The sequence below is a fragment of the Octopus sinensis genome, linkage group LG10 (genome assembly GCF_006345805.1).
Source record: "Octopus sinensis linkage group LG10, ASM634580v1, whole genome shotgun sequence".
NCBI classification, from domain to species: domain Eukaryota; kingdom Metazoa; phylum Mollusca; class Cephalopoda; order Octopoda; family Octopodidae; genus Octopus; species Octopus sinensis.
The window spans coordinates 29,221,539-29,240,173 of NC_043006.1; the positions used below are offsets into that span (position 1 = coordinate 29,221,539).

The 18,635-nt window shown below is 40.5% G+C and overlaps 1 protein-coding gene across 1 annotated transcript in view; it reads left to right on the forward strand.

Moving 5' to 3' along the window:
- The first annotated feature begins 237 nt into the window (after positions 1 to 237).
- LOC115216427 (acid phosphatase type 7) overlaps positions 238 to 18,635 on the forward strand; it is a 32,875-nt gene continuing 14,477 nt past the window's right edge. Inside the window, exons 1-5 of the mRNA XM_029785757.2 lie at positions 238 to 452; positions 5,725 to 5,919; positions 15,999 to 16,181; positions 17,071 to 17,096; positions 18,052 to 18,149. Coding sequence (XP_029641617.1) covers positions 338 to 452; positions 5,725 to 5,919; positions 15,999 to 16,181; positions 17,071 to 17,096; positions 18,052 to 18,149 — 617 coding nt within the window. The 5' untranslated portion in view covers positions 238 to 337. The remainder of the gene's footprint in view (positions 453 to 5,724; positions 5,920 to 15,998; positions 16,182 to 17,070; positions 17,097 to 18,051; positions 18,150 to 18,635) is intronic.

Genomic DNA, 18,635 nt, shown 5'->3' on the forward strand with positions numbered 1-18,635 from the left:
TAAATAGAAGCCTTATCTTCAACTTTTGTTTGTGATGTGCTTATCAGTTTAATTTATCACGAGTGCCTAAATAGTGTCAGTGTAAGTAAACCACGCATGACGAAGGCCGCCGCCACCACCATTGTTGTTGCTGCAAATACAACTGCAACTACTACTACTATGATCATCATCAAGTGTTTACAAATGAAATAGGACAGCCGAATACGCACGTGCCCTGACGTCACTTCCTTCTTTTCTTATAAATAATAATTGAGTTGCGAGATTGGCAAGCAATTGAAAGAGGTCTGCTTTCGAGTCAATCCTTCTTCACACTTCGAACCAATCAAGTCTTAAAAAGATGTCAATCAGCGGAGCTTTCGTTGGAGTAACGCTGTTACATTTGATTGTTTGCAGTGCTATGGCGGATGGCCCCTTCTATTATCAACCCGAGCAAGTTCATTTATCTTACGGAGGTAAGATTAAAATATAATTCAATTTTTATTTCAAGTGGCCGTAAATTGGTGCGCAGAATCTATGCGGATTTACTACTACTATTTCTTGCTTTCGCTACAGTCTGACTCTTACCCTTCGCTTATATTTGTATATTTATGCTCTTCCTTACTTTCATTTTAGTAATTGATTATCCATTCTATACTACACCATTCAAAAATGATCGATCTGATTAATTAATTAATTTTTCTACCAAATCTCTCTTAACTACAGTTGCAAATACTTGTCATTGTGCAAACGTTCCTTTAGAGAAACAGGAAGAAGGCCTGCGAAGTAGCAACAGATGCAACACTGATTTATGTAAGATAGAAAAAAAATTAAATTAGATCCAAATTTCTCATTTAGATACGGCATCTCTTGGATAGTTGCTTCATCAAAATTAAAGCTGCATGTTTTTGACTATTTTTATATAATTGAACTCTGCATTTACATAAAATCTAAATATTTATTATAAAAAATATCACCGGGATAGAATCAACATTTTACGATTTCAAGTCTTTATAAACAATTATTTTTTCATAACAATCCTTCGATTGCTTATAAAAACGTTGTATCTCATGTAAAACTGTATAAATTTAAAAACAGGATTATAGTGTTTGGCTTTGCTGTTGCCAAATCACCTTCGATTTGTCTCGCTGAGGTCAACTTCGTCTTGCGATCGATAAAAAAAATTTCATTGATTATACCGTCCCTCCAAATTTGTGGTAGTGCCAATGTTAAAAATCAATATTTTTATCGATTCCCAAGGAGATTAAAGGCTGGGTCAACCTCATAATTCTTTGAATTTAAAAAGATAAGGTTCTGATCCTTGATAAAACATCTAATCCGACACTATTCTTGCCCAAATAATAACGTCAATCACTACAACATAAATGATGGCGAGGTTTCAAATAGACATGAGACCGCATTCTGGGAAGGAGGAGGAAGAGAAGGTAGTCAGTTATGTCATCCCAGTATTTGACTGAGTCTAACGAGAATTATAGTTTGCAACAAGACATAACAATGTTATATTTCAATACCTGAAGTGGGCAAGGCGGCGGACCGGCAAAAACGTTAGCATGCCGGGCGAATGCTTGGCGGTATTTAGCCCGTCATTACGTTCTGAGTTCCATTTCCGCGGAGGTCGACTTTGCCTTTCATCCTTTCGGGGTCGATAAATTAAGTACCAGTGGAGTACTGGGATCGATCTAATCGACTGGCCCCCTTCCCCCAAAATTTCGGGCTTTGTGCCTAGAGTAGAAAAGAATATCTTAAGTGGGCATACGGCCTAGAGTAGAAAAGAATATCTTAAGTGGGCATACGGCCTAGAGTAGAAAAGAATATCTTAAGTGGGCATACGGTCTAGAGTAGAAAAGAATATCTTAAGTGGGCTTACGGTCTAGAGTAGAAAAGAATATCTTAAGTGGGCATACGGCCAAACAGTTTGTGGGAGGCATGTACAGGATTAAACTGTATTTGCAATAAAAAAGAAAATCCTTTTTCGATTGTCATAAATTTGTGGTGATGAAGAGGATTTACTACTAATAATAATAATGGTTTCAAATTTTGGCACAAGACCATCAAGTTAGGGGGAGGGGTTAAATAGACTTCATGGATTCCAGTGCCCAACTGGGACTTATTTTATCGATCCTGAAATTATGAAAGGCAAAATCGACCTTGGCGGAATAATACCATCATAAGAATTAAATCACAATACATGAGGGTTTTTTTTGTTTTGTTTTGGGATAAGAGTTGTTTTTTTTTCTCATTTATAAGAAGTACATGATCTTAATTACAAAAATAATCCACATTTAAATTCAAATCCCAAACCAAAAAAGATATAAATATGAGCAAAGGAAGAGAAAAAAGTAAAAAGTGGAAGAAAGAAGAGGAAAAACCATCAATTCAGCACTAAGTGCATCAGTCGGTCACACACCACAAGGTTCAAGGAAACCTACGGAAGCAAGCCAAGATGCTCGCAGTATTACCATGGGCAATGGCAAGGTCACGGCATTGGAATGACCAAGCACCCCCATGGCAACTCTCACCTTACCAACATCATCCCTTTACATGGCTCTCACTAACCACTATCCCAAGCTTCTGCATTGCCTTACCAGATAAGGGAGCAGGGAGAAATCCTGATATGGAGAGAGCCTGTCAAAAGCCAGAAACAGAGGTTTATTTTTGGCCAGTTATTTCTCCTGCAGTTGCCTCACCAAGAAGATAACATTAGTGGTGATTCTTCCTGGCACAAATCCAAACTGCATCTGATCTATGCTAACTTGCTTCCTAATTAAGTGAGCTCTGATCCTTTCTGCAACTTTCACCTCTTGGTTCAGCAATTTGATGCTTCTGTAATTATTTCTGTCTAGGGCATCACCTTTGCCTTTGCAGCAGCTGACTATAATGCTGCTACACCAGTCATTGGATATGATTCCCTTATGGACAACCTGGTTAATTATACAGGTGACCAGGTTATATCCCACTCCTCCAGAGATTTTAAGCATCTCAGCAGTGATTCCTGATGGATCATAGGCTTTCCTTGTCTTCATATCCTTAATTGCTTTATTTACTAAGCTACTGTCGATTTGAATAGGCAATCTCTCTGTTGAATCCACATTGGGCAGGTTCTCCTTTTCTACATTAAGCAGTCTTTCATAGTGGCACTTTCAAGCCTCCTCCTTTGCAGAACCACTAACTGTGAGCCATCATCCATGTGAACACATTTCTTCCCTACCACATCACAATTTTCTTTCACACACTGTCTTGCAATCCAAAACACTTCGAGACTCTCATCCTCAGAATGCAGAATATTGGCAAACTTCCTCTTTTCTGCTATTCCCCTGGCTAAGTACACTTGTCTTCTAGCATCCCTCCTAGTTGCATGATATAGTTCCCTGCTACCACCACTCTTCCAGTCCTGTTTCTTTGCTTTAATGGCCTTGTCTACAGCATTATTCCATCACGACGTTACCCTAGGTTTGGTTGGAACTTTGCATCAGTCACAGATTTGGTATGTGGCACTCAGTAAGCTGCTCTACAAGAATTCTCAGTTGCCCTCTATGTTACAAGTCTGTAGTTCCTCCTCATCAAATTTCTCAATTAAGGTGTCCCTAAATTTCTGACCACATAAAGGATCCTTAAGCTTCCAAATCCTTCTTTTCCAGATTGGTCTGCTTCTTGGCATCCTTCTGGCCTGAAGCCTAAAGTCGCCAATGACTAGTCTATGCTGGCATGTACATTCTTCACCAGGGAAGGTCTCTGCATTTAATAGCACCCATGTATCTCACTGTTTGGTGAGAATGTAATCAATCTGGTTAACATGGTCATCATCCAATTGATAAGTTATCAGGTGTCTGTCTCACTTTTCCTGAAGTTGATCTTGCAAATCAATAGGTTATTCACATCACAGAACTCCTGTAGCCTTGCTCCCTTTTCATTTTGGGAACCAATTCCATGGCCCCCATGTACACAATAGAAGATACCTGGCTGATGCCCAAAATGTCTATTGAAATCACCAGCCACGAAGATGAGGTCATTGTCATTCATCTTTGAGGTAGCCTGCAGAAGAATATCATAAAAGTAGTCCTTTTGTCCATTTGGTAGACCCAGCTGTGGGGCATAGGCAGAAATAATTGTTGCTGTACTATTCTGGAAAACTAGCTTGAGCTTAAATACTCTATCGCACACTCTGACTACTTCTGTGACCTTGTCAACCCATTTCTCAGCAAGAAGTATGCTCACACCACTTAGCCCATCACTTGATATTTATGATAAATGTGGAAAAAGTTTTCCTATCTACTTATTTACATACATTCATTTCTGAAAAGAGAAAATTCACTGGCATTAAACATGCGTGTGATGGTGAACAAATTGTCATTTCTGATTTCTAACATCCCAAGCAAAAGTACATTATGAAATTATTGAGTCTGTAAATAATGTCTTTTTACCCATAGCTTTCCATACTGCATGTCATTATATTTACAAATCAGAAACGTTAGCACGTCGGGCGAAATGCTTAGCAGTATTTTGTCTGCCGTTACGTTGTGAGTTCAAATTCCGCCGAGGTCCACTTTACCTTTCATACTTTCAGGGTCGATAAATTAAGTACCAGTCAGGCACTGGGTTCGATGTAATCGACTTCATACCTATGTCTGTCCTTGTTTGTCCCCTCTATGTTTAGCCCCTTGTGGGTAATAAAGAAATAATTATATTTACAAATCAACCTCTAGAGACAACAAAATTATCATCTCATAACTGGAATAATGCTTTGAAAGAGGTGAATTTTATATCAATTCATTGGACATCATTAGAGATCAGGATATATGATGTAATAGGATCTTGTTATAAAAGGTCAAATCAACACGTACTGATATAACTTGAATATTTGGAATTTCACAAAGAAATCAAGAAAACGTTGATAACAGTTTTACTGTGACTTTATTGAGTAAAGATCCTGTAATTTACAAGAGTTGGCTCAGCATCATTAACACATTCTTTGAATCTTCATCTTATAGGCGCAGGAGTGGCTGTGTGGTAAGTAGCTTGCTTACCAACCACATGGTTCCGGGTTCAGTCCCACTGCGTGGCATCTTGGGCAAGTGTCTTCTGCTATAGCCCTGGGCCGACCAATGCCTTGTGAGTGGATTTGGTAGACGGAAACTGAAAGAAGCCTGTCGTATATATGTATATATATATGTGTGTGTGTTTGTGTGTCTGTGTTTGTCCCCCTAGCATTGCTTGACAACCGATGCTGGTGTGTTTATGTCCTCATCACTTAGCGGTTCGGCAAAAGAGACCGATAGAATAAGTACTGGGCTTACAAAGAATAAGTCCCGGGGTCGATTTGCTCGACTAAAGGCGGTGCTCCAGCATGGCAGCAGTCAAATGACTGAAATAAGTAAAAGAGTAAAGAGTATAGTTAAAAATGGAAATGTTAGGTTTTTGTCTCTGAAAGTACTCTTTCATAGCAATCTCCCAAGTTTTTCCTTAATAACATTTTTTCTTTTACTTTGGCTGCTATTTTTAATTTCAGCTTTCAAGAGTTGATTCAATTTTAAAGTTTTACGTTTGAACCAATACAACTACTTTCATATACTCTCCTCTCTAACAACTCTCATTTATTTTCCTCTGTAACTGCTCTTACTCTCTTCCATAGTTACTCTTGTATACTCTTTGTAATTACTCTTCGATGCTCTCCTTTGCATTAAAGCTACTCTGTAAATCTGCATAAATTATAATCTTAATTATTTTCAGATGATCCTACTCAGATGGTGGTTACTTGGGTGACAATGAGTGAGACTAACTCTTCAATGGTTGAATATGGTCAGGATTCATTAAAATACATGGTTCCAGGTACTGAAACCCTCTTTATAGATGGTGGCTCTGAGCAACGGCATATTTATATGCATCGGGTCACATTAACTCAACTGGATCCAGGCCAGAAATACAGTAAGCTGTAACATTTTTAATTTTAATTTCCAAATTGATTCTTTTCGGTTTTTCTCATATGTCACAGAAATCACCATAAAGTGCTACATGAGAATGTCAGCATCATCATCATCATCATCATCTTTTAATCCCAGTTTTTCATGTTGGCATGGGTTGGATGGTTTGACAGGATCCACTGAGTCACACACCTGCAATGTGCTCCATGTCAGTTTTGTATGATAGATGGTGCTGACATGGACATTGTAAGCTTTTGCAACAACTAGGACACACTGCCCTGCTTGCAATCGGCCAATAGCTTATCTCTCTGCACTGCTGACAATCGGGCCACACTTGATGCATCCAAATTATGAATCCCAGGAACATGGTTCAAGTTGATTTTTATACCCATAACCTCCATGACATGCACATGCGTTTCAGTTTTCATGACAATTCTTTGTGACTGCCACCCATGGCATTCAACACAGGTGCGTTTTCACAACTCTTTTCAGGGAAAATTGAAAGGTTACCTGCAATTTGGGTCTCAGCCATAAACCAGCATGTCTTGGAATATTTACACTTAAATCCCCGAAATAAATTTTCAGAATTTTCAACATAAAAATGACATTTGAAAAAATTCACATTTCTTTTGTGGTTCAGTGTATATATACATATATATATATATATATATATATATATATATATATATATATATATATATATATATATAGACCGGAGTAAACACATAAATGTGAAACAAGGTGGAAAAAAGAGTACTCAAATACCAGTGGTAGAGTAATATGCTTTATTTTAAGCAGCAGAAAATTCAACAAAATCTGTTACTCTGAGTTTCTCGTTGCCGTTCGGCAACGAGAAACTCAGAGTAACAGATTTTGTTGAATTTTCTGCTGCTTAAAATAAAGTATATATATATATATATATATAGACCTGACAGGCCAAGTGAGACCATGGCTCATGGTCTATGCCAGTGAGTGTAACCGGCCCAGTCAAGCCAATAAGGAGATACCGTCCTTGAAGTGTTGAGGCAAAAGGCCATCACTTCCCCCACCCCTGAACCAGCAGAGAAGGATGAAATCACCTTTCTGGTGTTACCAGAGGTGTAGACCAGTCTCAAGTATTCTGGGGGATCAGGCCAGTTTAGTTGATTATCAGGGGGTGCTGGTGGGTGCTTCTCTTGCAGACGTCTATGTGACTCAGAGCCACATGGAGTGAGGAAGGATAGAGAAGAGAGGAGACGGACAGCTCCTTTTATGTCGAATTCACTGAATTTAGCATTGACTGTGCACTTTTAGCTTATCAGTTGCCTGTCAGTAGGCACTGTGCTTAATGTCAAATTGAGGTGAGAAGTGATCAAGGTGGACTCAAATAACTGGAACTGTCGCTTGAGAGAGGATGTAAGGGAGCTCAATTTCACATTGTGCACATTGAGAGAGATGCGGGGGAGACGGAAACAGTTTCCGCCAGTCAGACACATTGTTGGATAAACATATGTTTTTCAACAAGCTGGAGAGCACGCGAGCAAAGCTTTCCGAAGGGATCTGATTAATGAGCTTCGGTTTAGATAAACCCTGGAAGTCGTCAGCAAAGTCCTCAGTAGAGAGCTGGTTGTTGGAGTGTGAGGCATCGGAGTGGAAGTGGTACTGAAGACTTTCAGCTTCAGCCTTGGTGATGCAGACACAACTCCTGTGCTAATTTTGATGGCACAGGTAACAATATCTATATATTATATATACAAATTATATACTCATTACTCTTTTACTTGTTTCAGTCATTTGACTGCGGCCATGCTGGAGCACCACCTTTAATCGAGCAAGTTGACCCCAGGACTTATTCTTTTGTAAGCCCAGTACTTATTCTATCGGTCTCTTTTGCCGAACCGCTAAGTGATGAGGACGTAAACACACCAGCATCGGTTGTCAAGCAATGCTAGGGGGACAAACACAGACACACACACACACGCATATATATATATATATATATATACAACGGGCTTCTTTCAGTTTCCGTCTACCAAATCCACTCACTAGGCTTTGGTTGACCCGAGGCTATAGTAGAAGATACTTGCCCAAGGTGCCACGCAGTAGGACTGAACCCGGAACCATGTGGTTGGTAAACAAGCTACTTACCATACAGCCACTCCTGCACCTATAAATATAAATATAATATAAATATATTATTTTATTATTATAAGATTAGGTGGTCAGAAAAGGAAAATATACTAAAAGTTTGATAATTTTATCTTACCTTCGGCTGGGTTATGGCTGGTTGACAAGCACTTACCTTTTGTGAAAGGAAGGATGTAAACAATAACAAACCTCTGATGTTCATAGTTTTAGAAATTTTCAGTATTTTATGCTTTGAAAAAGTTGCAGTTTTCGAGATTGTTATTTTGCAAAGAGATGAGGAATAACAAGAGTGACCAATGTAGCTACCATATTTTGCTTTTTCTTTTGTATTTATGTCCCTGTACAACACATGACTTCAGCAAACAGGTGTTGAATACGGCTTGATAATTTGGTGCCCAAAAGATTTTCCTAGTAACCACATTATTATTGAAAGTGAAATATTCTTCTAAAATATAGTGTACAGATTTGTTAGCTACTACACACATATTTTTTTCTCTCCTTGTTTTTTCTGTGTTCCTTTCAGTAGAAGAGCGTAGGCTCGAAACGTGAAAGACTTTTTCTATTCCTGAGCGCTATACTAATACATCTGTTTGTTTGTACTCCACCTGCCTTCGTCTTTTGTTTATTTTCATAAACTTTCCCTTTACATACATATATATATGTGTATGTATGTATATGTTGTAACAGATATTGGTGTCACACAAATGGCATCCATGCCGGTGGCATGTAAAAGCACCCAGTATATCCTTGGAGTGGTTGGTGTTAGGAAGGGCATCCAGCCATAGAAAACCATGCAGTGTGCTAGCCCAGTCAAACCATCCAACCCATGCCAGCATGGACAACAGATGCTAAATGATAATGATGATGATGTATATATTTCAATACAGGGCAAATAATTCACGAAAAAATAATTTGCAAAGATATCATTGTCTCTATTATTATCTAGTGTAATAATATAGGCAATTGCAGACCCCAAAAATGCATTAAATAGCTGAAGGATTGAAATTAATCAAAGGACATACCAAGTATGTCTACCTGCTAGAAATAACAGTCAAAACCCTAATTTAAATTGCCAAAATACAGTGATAATAACTACAGAATCAACTGTTGATTTTGGTATAAGGGAGATAATTTTTTTCAATGAAGTAGGTTTCCTTATTTAATCCACCTTGTGTTGGTGTTCCAATGGAGAATGGAAAGATTACAAATTGTGGTAGCAGTTGCTTTGTGCATGTCTCATTATGTTCACTAAAGGGTATCATTCTGTATTCTGGGAATGCAATCTGCTGTTGGTGCAGAGTGCATCTACATCTGAGCGATAATCCTGTGGACCCTATGTAGTTTTGGTTTTCTGAAGCACAAGTAAAGTCAGATTTGATTTTGAATTTTTGTCCCTCTTTGAAAAAGGAATTCTGATCCTTCTAGATAATTAACCTCTCAACTAAACTTCTTTCAAGCACAAAAATAGACATCCTCTCAAAAGGGTTAAAATTCCCCCAACTCCATACAGAGCCAACCAAAATGAAGTGAAAGACAGTATAATAGAATTCTGTAGAAAATTAAGATTCACAGAAGCATTAACCAATTACAATACTGAAGATGACTCACTAATCAAAAACAAAAGTGAACACATCCCCCGCAAAGGAAAAATATAAGCCAAAACTGAAGCATTTCTAACATTTTTAAATAAGGAAACTTACCTCATTGAAAAAAATATAAAGCATTCCTTCTAAACTGAATGTTAGATTAATAAAAACTTGTCATTTCCAACATTTTTTTATTATTTCCCTTATACCGAAAAAATCCCTGATTACATTTTTCTAACAATGATTTAAATATATTCTTTAACTATATAACACAAGCCTTCTGTAGTTTTTCACTCTGTTGTGTCTTTTATACATCCAACCATGAGCTTTCACAAACCAACTCTCTCACCTCTCTCTCTTTCTCTGTATTCCATTTTATGGTTCTACAAACCAAACATTTGAAGAACATAGAACTGGACATTCCCCCCATCGTCTCCTCTTCCCCCTTCTCCTCCCCCTCTTCTTCCCCTCCCCTTCTCTCCCCCCTCTTCTCCCCCTCCCCCTCTTCTCCTCACTACACCACATGACTTTACACATCACATCACATATGATGTGCCATACTAATACACACACCAACTAATACATACTAATACGTACTAATACATACTAATTCTTATACCAACCCTATACATACACACGTCCAGACCCCGCATACGCACTTATACTCTCTCACACACACACACACACACCTATACATACCAATACGTACTAATACGTACTAATACATACTAATACATACTAATACATACACCAACCCCATACATACGCACGTCCAGACCAATCTTACGCACTAATACTCTCTCATACACACACACACACACCCTTATACATACTAATACATACACCAACCCTATACATACACACATCCAGACCCCTCCCACGCACTTTTAGCTGGTCCCTCAACCCTTTTATCAACCCTATTATCTCCCCTTATTTCGCTCTCGCGTCTCATGTTTGATCTTTGACCTCTGGCCGAAATCAGATCGCCATGTTGATTCGTTAGCTACTGCACGCATTTTTTTTCTCTCCTTCTTTCTGTGTTTTTCTCTCTCTGTGTATCTTTCTGTTGAAGAGCGTAGGCTCGAAACGTTAAAGACTTGTTTTATTTATATTTCCTGAGCGCCATACTAATACAATTGTTCGTTTGTTTTCCACCTGCCTTCGTCTTTTGTTTATTTTCATAAAGCTTCCCGTTATATATTATGCGCTCACGTGGTCTCACTTTCATCCTATATTCTACCAATACCACTATCAACACTTACCTCTACCTTGGATTTTCTTTACCTCTTGGATACTTACCATTGGCTGCACCTCTCTTTCGCGGATCAAAGTGACTTTGCATTGATGTGAAATCCTTAAAAAATATACCACGACGTCTACACATTTCTCACCTTGAACTTTCAACCTTGAACTTGTTCGCATAAACTGTCCCGTTTGTTGTATTTTTATTTTCTCTTATATTACCACTTTTTTTACATTCATTTCATGCTTCCCACATTTTCCTGAATTTTTGTTCTCCTTTCCGTCTTTCTTCCCTCTCTGGATGTCCATACTCTGTTTCCTCTGCCTGCACCCCCCTTTTTTTGCCTCCCCCTCTCTCTGCTTCCCTTCTTTCTTTCCCTTTTCCGTTTGCCCCGTCTTTTCTGCCCCTATCGCTTACTTATCTAGTTTTTTCATACGATTATTATTTTTTTGTTTTTTTGAACGTTTGTTTTTTCCCCTTTTTTCGCTATCCTTTTTTTCTATTTTTTTCATACGATAATTTTTGTTTTTTGTTTTTTTTGTTTTTTCGAACGTTTTTTTTCCGCTATCCCATCATGCCGGATCCTAGGTCCTACCTCCTCACCCTCCATCACCGTTTGAAGGATCATCTACGTTCGCTTCCTGTATATTGCCTTCAGCCGTCCGTTAATCTCTCTCTACTTCTTTTTAAAAAAACCCGCTTCTCTAGCCATGTCTCTTTCCTAAGCCGCTGCCTACATCACCGACTCATCCCTAAAGGTTTCCGCCTCCACTTCCACCCTGCTCTCCACTCGGATTCTTCCATCTTACCCATACTCCGCACCACATCTTACCGCTTATGCGGGCCACCATTCGCTCCAATCTCTCCAAACTACATGCCATCAACCGCCTTCTTCCTCCTGCTTTCTCCACCTTCTCCTCTCTGCCGCCTCTCTATGCTCCAAACACGCTACGCTTCATTATCCATTTGAATCAACTCTTCCATCAATTTCTTTCTGATACCAAACTTCGTAAACTCCAATCACTCTTCCATTCCACCCTACCCGACGCCACTACCCCAACTCCTCCACCACCCTTCTCCCCTCCCGATAGGCTCCATCCACCCACACCTAACCCCACTGCCCCTCCCTACAACCCCTTCTCCCCTCCCGTTAGGCTCCATCCACCTACACCTAACCCTACTGCCCCGCCCAACCACCCCCACCCCCCCTCCCCAATCCCTCCCCCTCAGACCTCCACGAGACCTACCACCCCTCCTACTTCTATTCCACCCACCCCTTCTGCACTTCCGTCTGTTGTTACCATTCCCCCCGATCTTCCCCTCTCTGCGGCTGAACGCTCCGTCCTTGGTAGGGGTCTGCGTTTCATCCCCCTCACTCCATCCTGTAAGGAATTCCAGACGCGAGTTGATGTCCACAGCTTTGTGCGCCGTGTCCGGTTGGGTGCGCATTACCACGACTCGCCACCCACACCCCACGAAGAGGACGACTGCTTCACTGGCCTGGGCCGCCGACCATCCCCGTGGACGCCTGCCCCTGGCCAGATCGTAGCAGTGGATCTTTTCGCGGGCGCTTGTCAGCGTGCATTGGAGCGGTTCAACTTCTCCAGGCGCCAACGCCGCCTCAACATCTCCCCGGCTGAGCTCTTGGCTCTTCGTTCCCTCCAACGGCGCGCTGACATTATCATCAAACCGGCTGACAAGGGTGGAGCTGTAGTGGTGTGGCGCGCGGACCTCTATAGGGCTGAGGCTTTCCGCCAACTCAATGACACCTCCTTCTATTCCCCTCTGCCCTCTAACCCCACACGTAGCTACCAACAGACGGTATCCTCTACTGTCCAAGACCTCATCTCGTCCTCCCGTCTCCCCCGCACCGCATCCAACCTAATTGTGCGAACCCCACGTACCCCCACCATTTACTTCCTCCCCAAAATCCACAAACCCAACAACCCTGGCCGCCCCATCGTCTCTGCCTGTAACTGCCCCACGGAGCTCATCTCTAAATACCTCGACCGTGTCCTTGCCCCCCTAGTGGCATCTCTTCCCTCCCACATCCACGATACCAACCATGCTCTCCGGCTTTTCAACTCTTTCTCCTTTCCTCCCGGCTCCTCCAAAATCCTTTTTACTATGGACATCCAAAGCCTCTATACTGTTATCCCTCACCACGAAGGACTGCAGGCCCTTCGACACTTTCTTGACCTCCGCTCTAACCCTGTACCTGACACCTCCACACTCATTCGTCTGGCCGAACTTGTCCTTACTCTGAACTGCTTCTCGTTCGCGGGCGAGTTCTACCATCAGGTCTCGGGAGTGGCCATGGGAACGCGAATGGGCCCCAACTATGCGAACCTGTTCGTTGGCTATGTTGAGGCCCAAATATTCTCTAATTTCACTGGTCCCACTCCTGAACTATATGGTCGTTATATTGACGACATTATCGGTGCCACCTCACTCTCCCGCGAACATCTAGATTCCTTCCTCTCTTTCGTCCAATCTTTCCATCCAGCCCTCCACTTCACTTCCACTATCTCCAACACCTCTGTCTCCTTCCTCGACATTTCGGTTAGCATTCTTCACTCCACTCTTACCACCTCCATTCACTACAAACACACAGACTCACACTCATACCTCAACTTCTCTTCCTCCCACCCAGAACACACCAAGCTTTCCATCCCCTATTCCCAATTCCTCCGTCTACGTAGGCTCTGTAGTGACGACCATGACTTTGAGACTCAGTCTCAACGTATGGTTCACCACTTCACCCTACGTGGATACCCCCTCACCACTATCCACACCGCCCTTGCCAGAGCACGGTCCGTGGACCGTGTATCTGCTCTCTCTCCCCGAACCCGCCCTGTAGTCTCCCGCCTCCCTTTTCCCCTCACTTACCACCCCACGACCCTACGTCTCCAACGCACCATTCTTCGAGCTTTCCGTCATCTCCAGTCCGACCCGTCCACTTCACACCTCTTCCCTAACCGACCCCTCCCCTCTTTCAAACGAGCCCACAACCTTCGAGACCTTTTGGTCCATAGCTCCTTCCCTGACCCTACCTCCCAACCCGGCTCGTTCCCCTGCTCCCGCCCACGTTGCCGCACTTGCCCTTACCTCTCCAACACCACCCGCCTCACTAGCACCCACCATCGACCCTATCCCATCATCCACTCCTTCACCTGCACCTCCAGCAATATTATCTATTGCATCTCTTGCTCTCTCTGCAATTCCTTGTACATCGGACAAACGGGACGCCGCTTGGCTGACCGGTTCGCGGAACACCTTCGTGACATCCACCTTGCGAACGACACACCGGTCTCACGCCATTTCCGCTCCACCGGTCACTCCTTGCAACACCTATCTGTGTTCGGTTTGTCCTTACACAGAGGCCATCCGGATTCCCGTTTGCGCCGTGAACAGGAATTAATCTTCTCTCTTCGCTCTTATACGCCATTTGGTCTCAACTCTCCCCCCTCCTCATCTAACCCCCCTCTCCCCCTCCTCACCTATCCTTTCTCCCCCCGACCCCTACTTCTTCAGTCCTTCATCCTTTCACCCCTACTCCCCTTCCCTTCTTCCCTCTTTCTCCCTCCCTCTTCCCCTTCCCTCTGCTCCCTTACTCCCTCTCTCCCCTTCTCTCTCTCCCCCTCTCCCTCTTTCCTCCTTCATCCCCCTCCTCACCTTCCTTCTCCCCCATCGTCTCCTCTTCTCCCTTCTCCTCCCCCTCTTCTTCCCCTCCCCTTCTCCCCCCTCTTCTCCCCCTCCCCCTCTTCTCCTCACTACACCACATGACTTTACACATCACATCACATATGATGTGCCATACTAATACACACACCAACTAATACATACTAATACGTACTAATACATACTAATACTTACACCAACCCTATACATACACACGTCCAGACCCCGCATACGCACTTATACTCTCTCACACACACACACACACACCTATACATACCAATACGTACTAATACATACTAATACATACTAATACATACACCAACCCCATACATACGCACGTCCAGACCAATCTTACGCACTAATACTCTCTCATACACACACACACACACACACACACACACACACCCTTATACATACTAATACATACACCAACCCTATACATACACACATCCAGACCCCTCCCACGCACTTTTAGCTGGTCCCTCAACCCTTTTATCAACCCTATTATCTCCCCTTATTTCGCTCTCGCGTCTCATGTTTGATCTTTGACCTCTGGCCGAAATCAGATCGCCATGTTGATTCGTTAGCTACTGCACGCATTTTTTTTCTCTCCTTCTTTCTGTGTTTTTCTCTCTCTGTGTATCTTTCTGTTGAAGAGCGTAGGCTCGAAACGTTAAAGACTTGTTTTATTTATATTTCCTGAGCGCCATACTAATACAATTGTTCGTTTGTTTTCCACCTGCCTTTCGTCTTTTGTTTATTTTCATAAAGCTTCCCGTTATATATATATATATATATATATATATAATTAACAGAATGAGATAAAAATGTTTTGAAACCTTTCACAGCCTTGGATTTTTATCTCATTCTGTTCATTTTTTATATATACACATACTAATATATGACCTACATTGGACTCCTCGTTCGCATAATCACCGAACCTGGAGCTTAACTATAGTCTGTCCATAGCACTTACTCAGCATTACCTCTCATAATCTCAATATATATATATATATATATATATATATATATATAGAAAAAGTCTATATATATATATATATACACCACCACCACCAACTCAGGCCCCACAATCTTTTTTCGGAAAATAAGGGCACAGTTATCTGCAGAATGGTGAGATTAATTTAAATGACACAAAAAACCTGAAATATAATCAATTATATTTAATGTTTTTAGCGGTCAACATACAAACAAGCAAATAAACTTAACTTTTTATAAGGAGAGAGATATGACATGATATATATATATATATATATATATATTATATATATATATATATATATATATATATATAATATAAATATATATATATATAATATATATATATATGTATGTATGTATATATATATGTATGGATAGATAGACAGACAGACAGATATGCATACACATGTGTCTTTAATGAACTTTTTACCTTTGTTCCATTTCCAGGGTATCATTGTGGAGGCTTAAAAGGATGGAGCGGAATTTTCTTCTTCAAAGCAATGAAATCTGGCCAGAATTGGAGTCCTAAACTGGCAGTTTATGGAGATATGGGTAATGTAAATGGACGTTCTATTCCAAGACTCCAAGAAGGTGCACAGCGTGGATTCTTTGATGCGGTTTTACATGTTGGTGAGAAATTCTGTCAATTTTTTACATTGGTTCATATCATGGGTCTACATAATTTGGAAATGGAAATGTTTCTCTTGAATCAACAAGTGTTTCTGAAGCATGTTTCCAAGCTAAATCCAAATATGCTATTTATTTTCATCAATCACAACAGGATCTTTGTATAAACACTATTATGACTTTTCACAAAAAAATGTAGTTTTCCTTGATTCCATGTTCTGATTTGACTTCAGAGCAAAAGGCCAAAGTGTAAAAAATTCTTCATTATCACCTTTCCTTGGCATAAAGTATAATAAAATTATGAATATAGCTGATTTTGTGCTTAGATAGTTTAATTGTCGTAAAGTTTTCAGGCAGAAATGGAAATGTTTTTTTATCACTGATAGAGAAAATAGAAAAAGAAGCTTACGATCATTTTGTTCTGTTGATACGGAATCTTAAACAAAACAAAGTCTGCATATTGCATACATATAACATGATATCCCTAAAAATTGTTTAGCATCATTTTGAAGGAAGAAATCACTACTTCTTAGACACTCTTAAGTGTTTTAGCACAGGGCAGTCCCTTTTTATGCTTCAGAAACACTTGTCTGTGCAACAGAAACATTTCTGTCCCCAAATTCCATGAGACCTGAGATAATTAATGGAGCCTTGATATACATTGTCTGGAAATATAATAATCTTAGATACATTGTTGTTTATTTAGACATGATGTAGCTAGCTATAGGTGTAAGGGAGATTTGGTTGCTTTTCTGGACAGTTGAATGACATCATGTAGGCTATCATAAAACTCTATGTGTGTATGTGTGTGTGTGTGTAAGCATGCTCACTCGTGTAAAAACTTTCTTCAATTATCAAAAGAAGTCTAAAGTTATTTTTCTTTTCTTTTTAGGTGATTTGGCATACAACATGGACACTGTAAGTGGTTCTGCTCCAATTCTTCCATTCTATTTTTCTCTTTCCATAATGTCCTTGAGAATTTTTGTGATTGTGAAGGTGGAGAGGGAAATACTGTCCTGTAGTAAATTTATTGAAAGGTGATTCGGAATGACATGCATAGCCTGGTTGAAAGAGATTGCTCTAAATATGTTTGCAGGTTATGGAAAGATAGAGTTTAGGAGAAGAGTATGTCTTCAGTAGTTAGTGCAAGGTGGGGTTTCCAATGGTTGGTTTGAGGTAGCTATCCACCCCAACTCCTCCATCCTTTCACATACACATTCATATCACTTTGGTATTTATTTGCTTTTATGTTCACATTTGTCATCTTCTTGTTCACCTAATGAATTTATAATTTCTCCTTGTGAATGGCATCTTGTGATAATACTCAAGAAGACTTGACCACCGCAACAGAATTAATATCCTAAAACCAAGGTGTCATGTAAAAAGCATTAGTGTGTGCTGATGCCACATAAAAAGCACCCAGTGCATTCTGTGAAGTGATTGTCATTTGGAAGGGCATCCACCTGTAGAGACGAAGCCAAAACAGACTACGGAACCTGGTGCAGCAGCCCCAGTAGTAGTAGTAGTAGTAAAGACATTGAGCTGATAGACAAAATGACAGTACAACTCATTGTTGCCAGCTGAGTGGATTAGAGTAATGTGAAATAAGTGTCTTGCTCAAGGACACAGTGTGTTGCTAGGAATTGAACTCATGACCTTACAATTATATGCTGAGTACCCTAACCACTAAGCCATGTGCCTTCAAAAGATAATGTCCAAGCTTGCAAGACACATACTGACCCCTGTTCACCTATATGAATATACAAAACTCTATATAAAACAGTAACATATATAAACAATAACAGATATGTATAACACACATACACACACATGCACTTTTCTGGGTTACTAATGTATTTCATTTTTTGAAAAGGATAATGCTCGAATGGGAGATGCTTTTATGCGCCAAATTGAACCAATTGCTGCCTATATTCCATATATGGTATGTCCTGGTAACCATGAAGAAGCATAGTAAGTATGAAAAATTTATGTATAACATATTTCAAAGAATTATGTAAAATAATTGCTGAACAGTATCTTATCACTTGTACTGCTATAGTGTTCAGAGGAATGATCACTAAAACTTTGTCTTTATGTAATATGTCTAATTTAAGATCTTCTCGAAGCTATAACAATGGTAGGATTTTAACTCAACTCTGCAAGGTAACATACAATGTTACCTTTGCTTACTATCATAAACATGCCTTATCAATAATGCCTGTGGACTTAAAGTGTCTTGGTTATGATGTGGTTCATTTAAACATTAGACATCTTAGCTGGTAGTTTGTTGTCCTATCAACTCGAATATGTGCAGTTCTGTGATTGTGTTTAGCCATGGCAATATGCTATGTTTGAGAAGGAAGATCCATCAAACCAAGTGAATTCATAGACATGGCAGATACTGGTGTCACACAACTGGCACCCATGCCAGTGGCACATAAATGCACCCATTCTGGG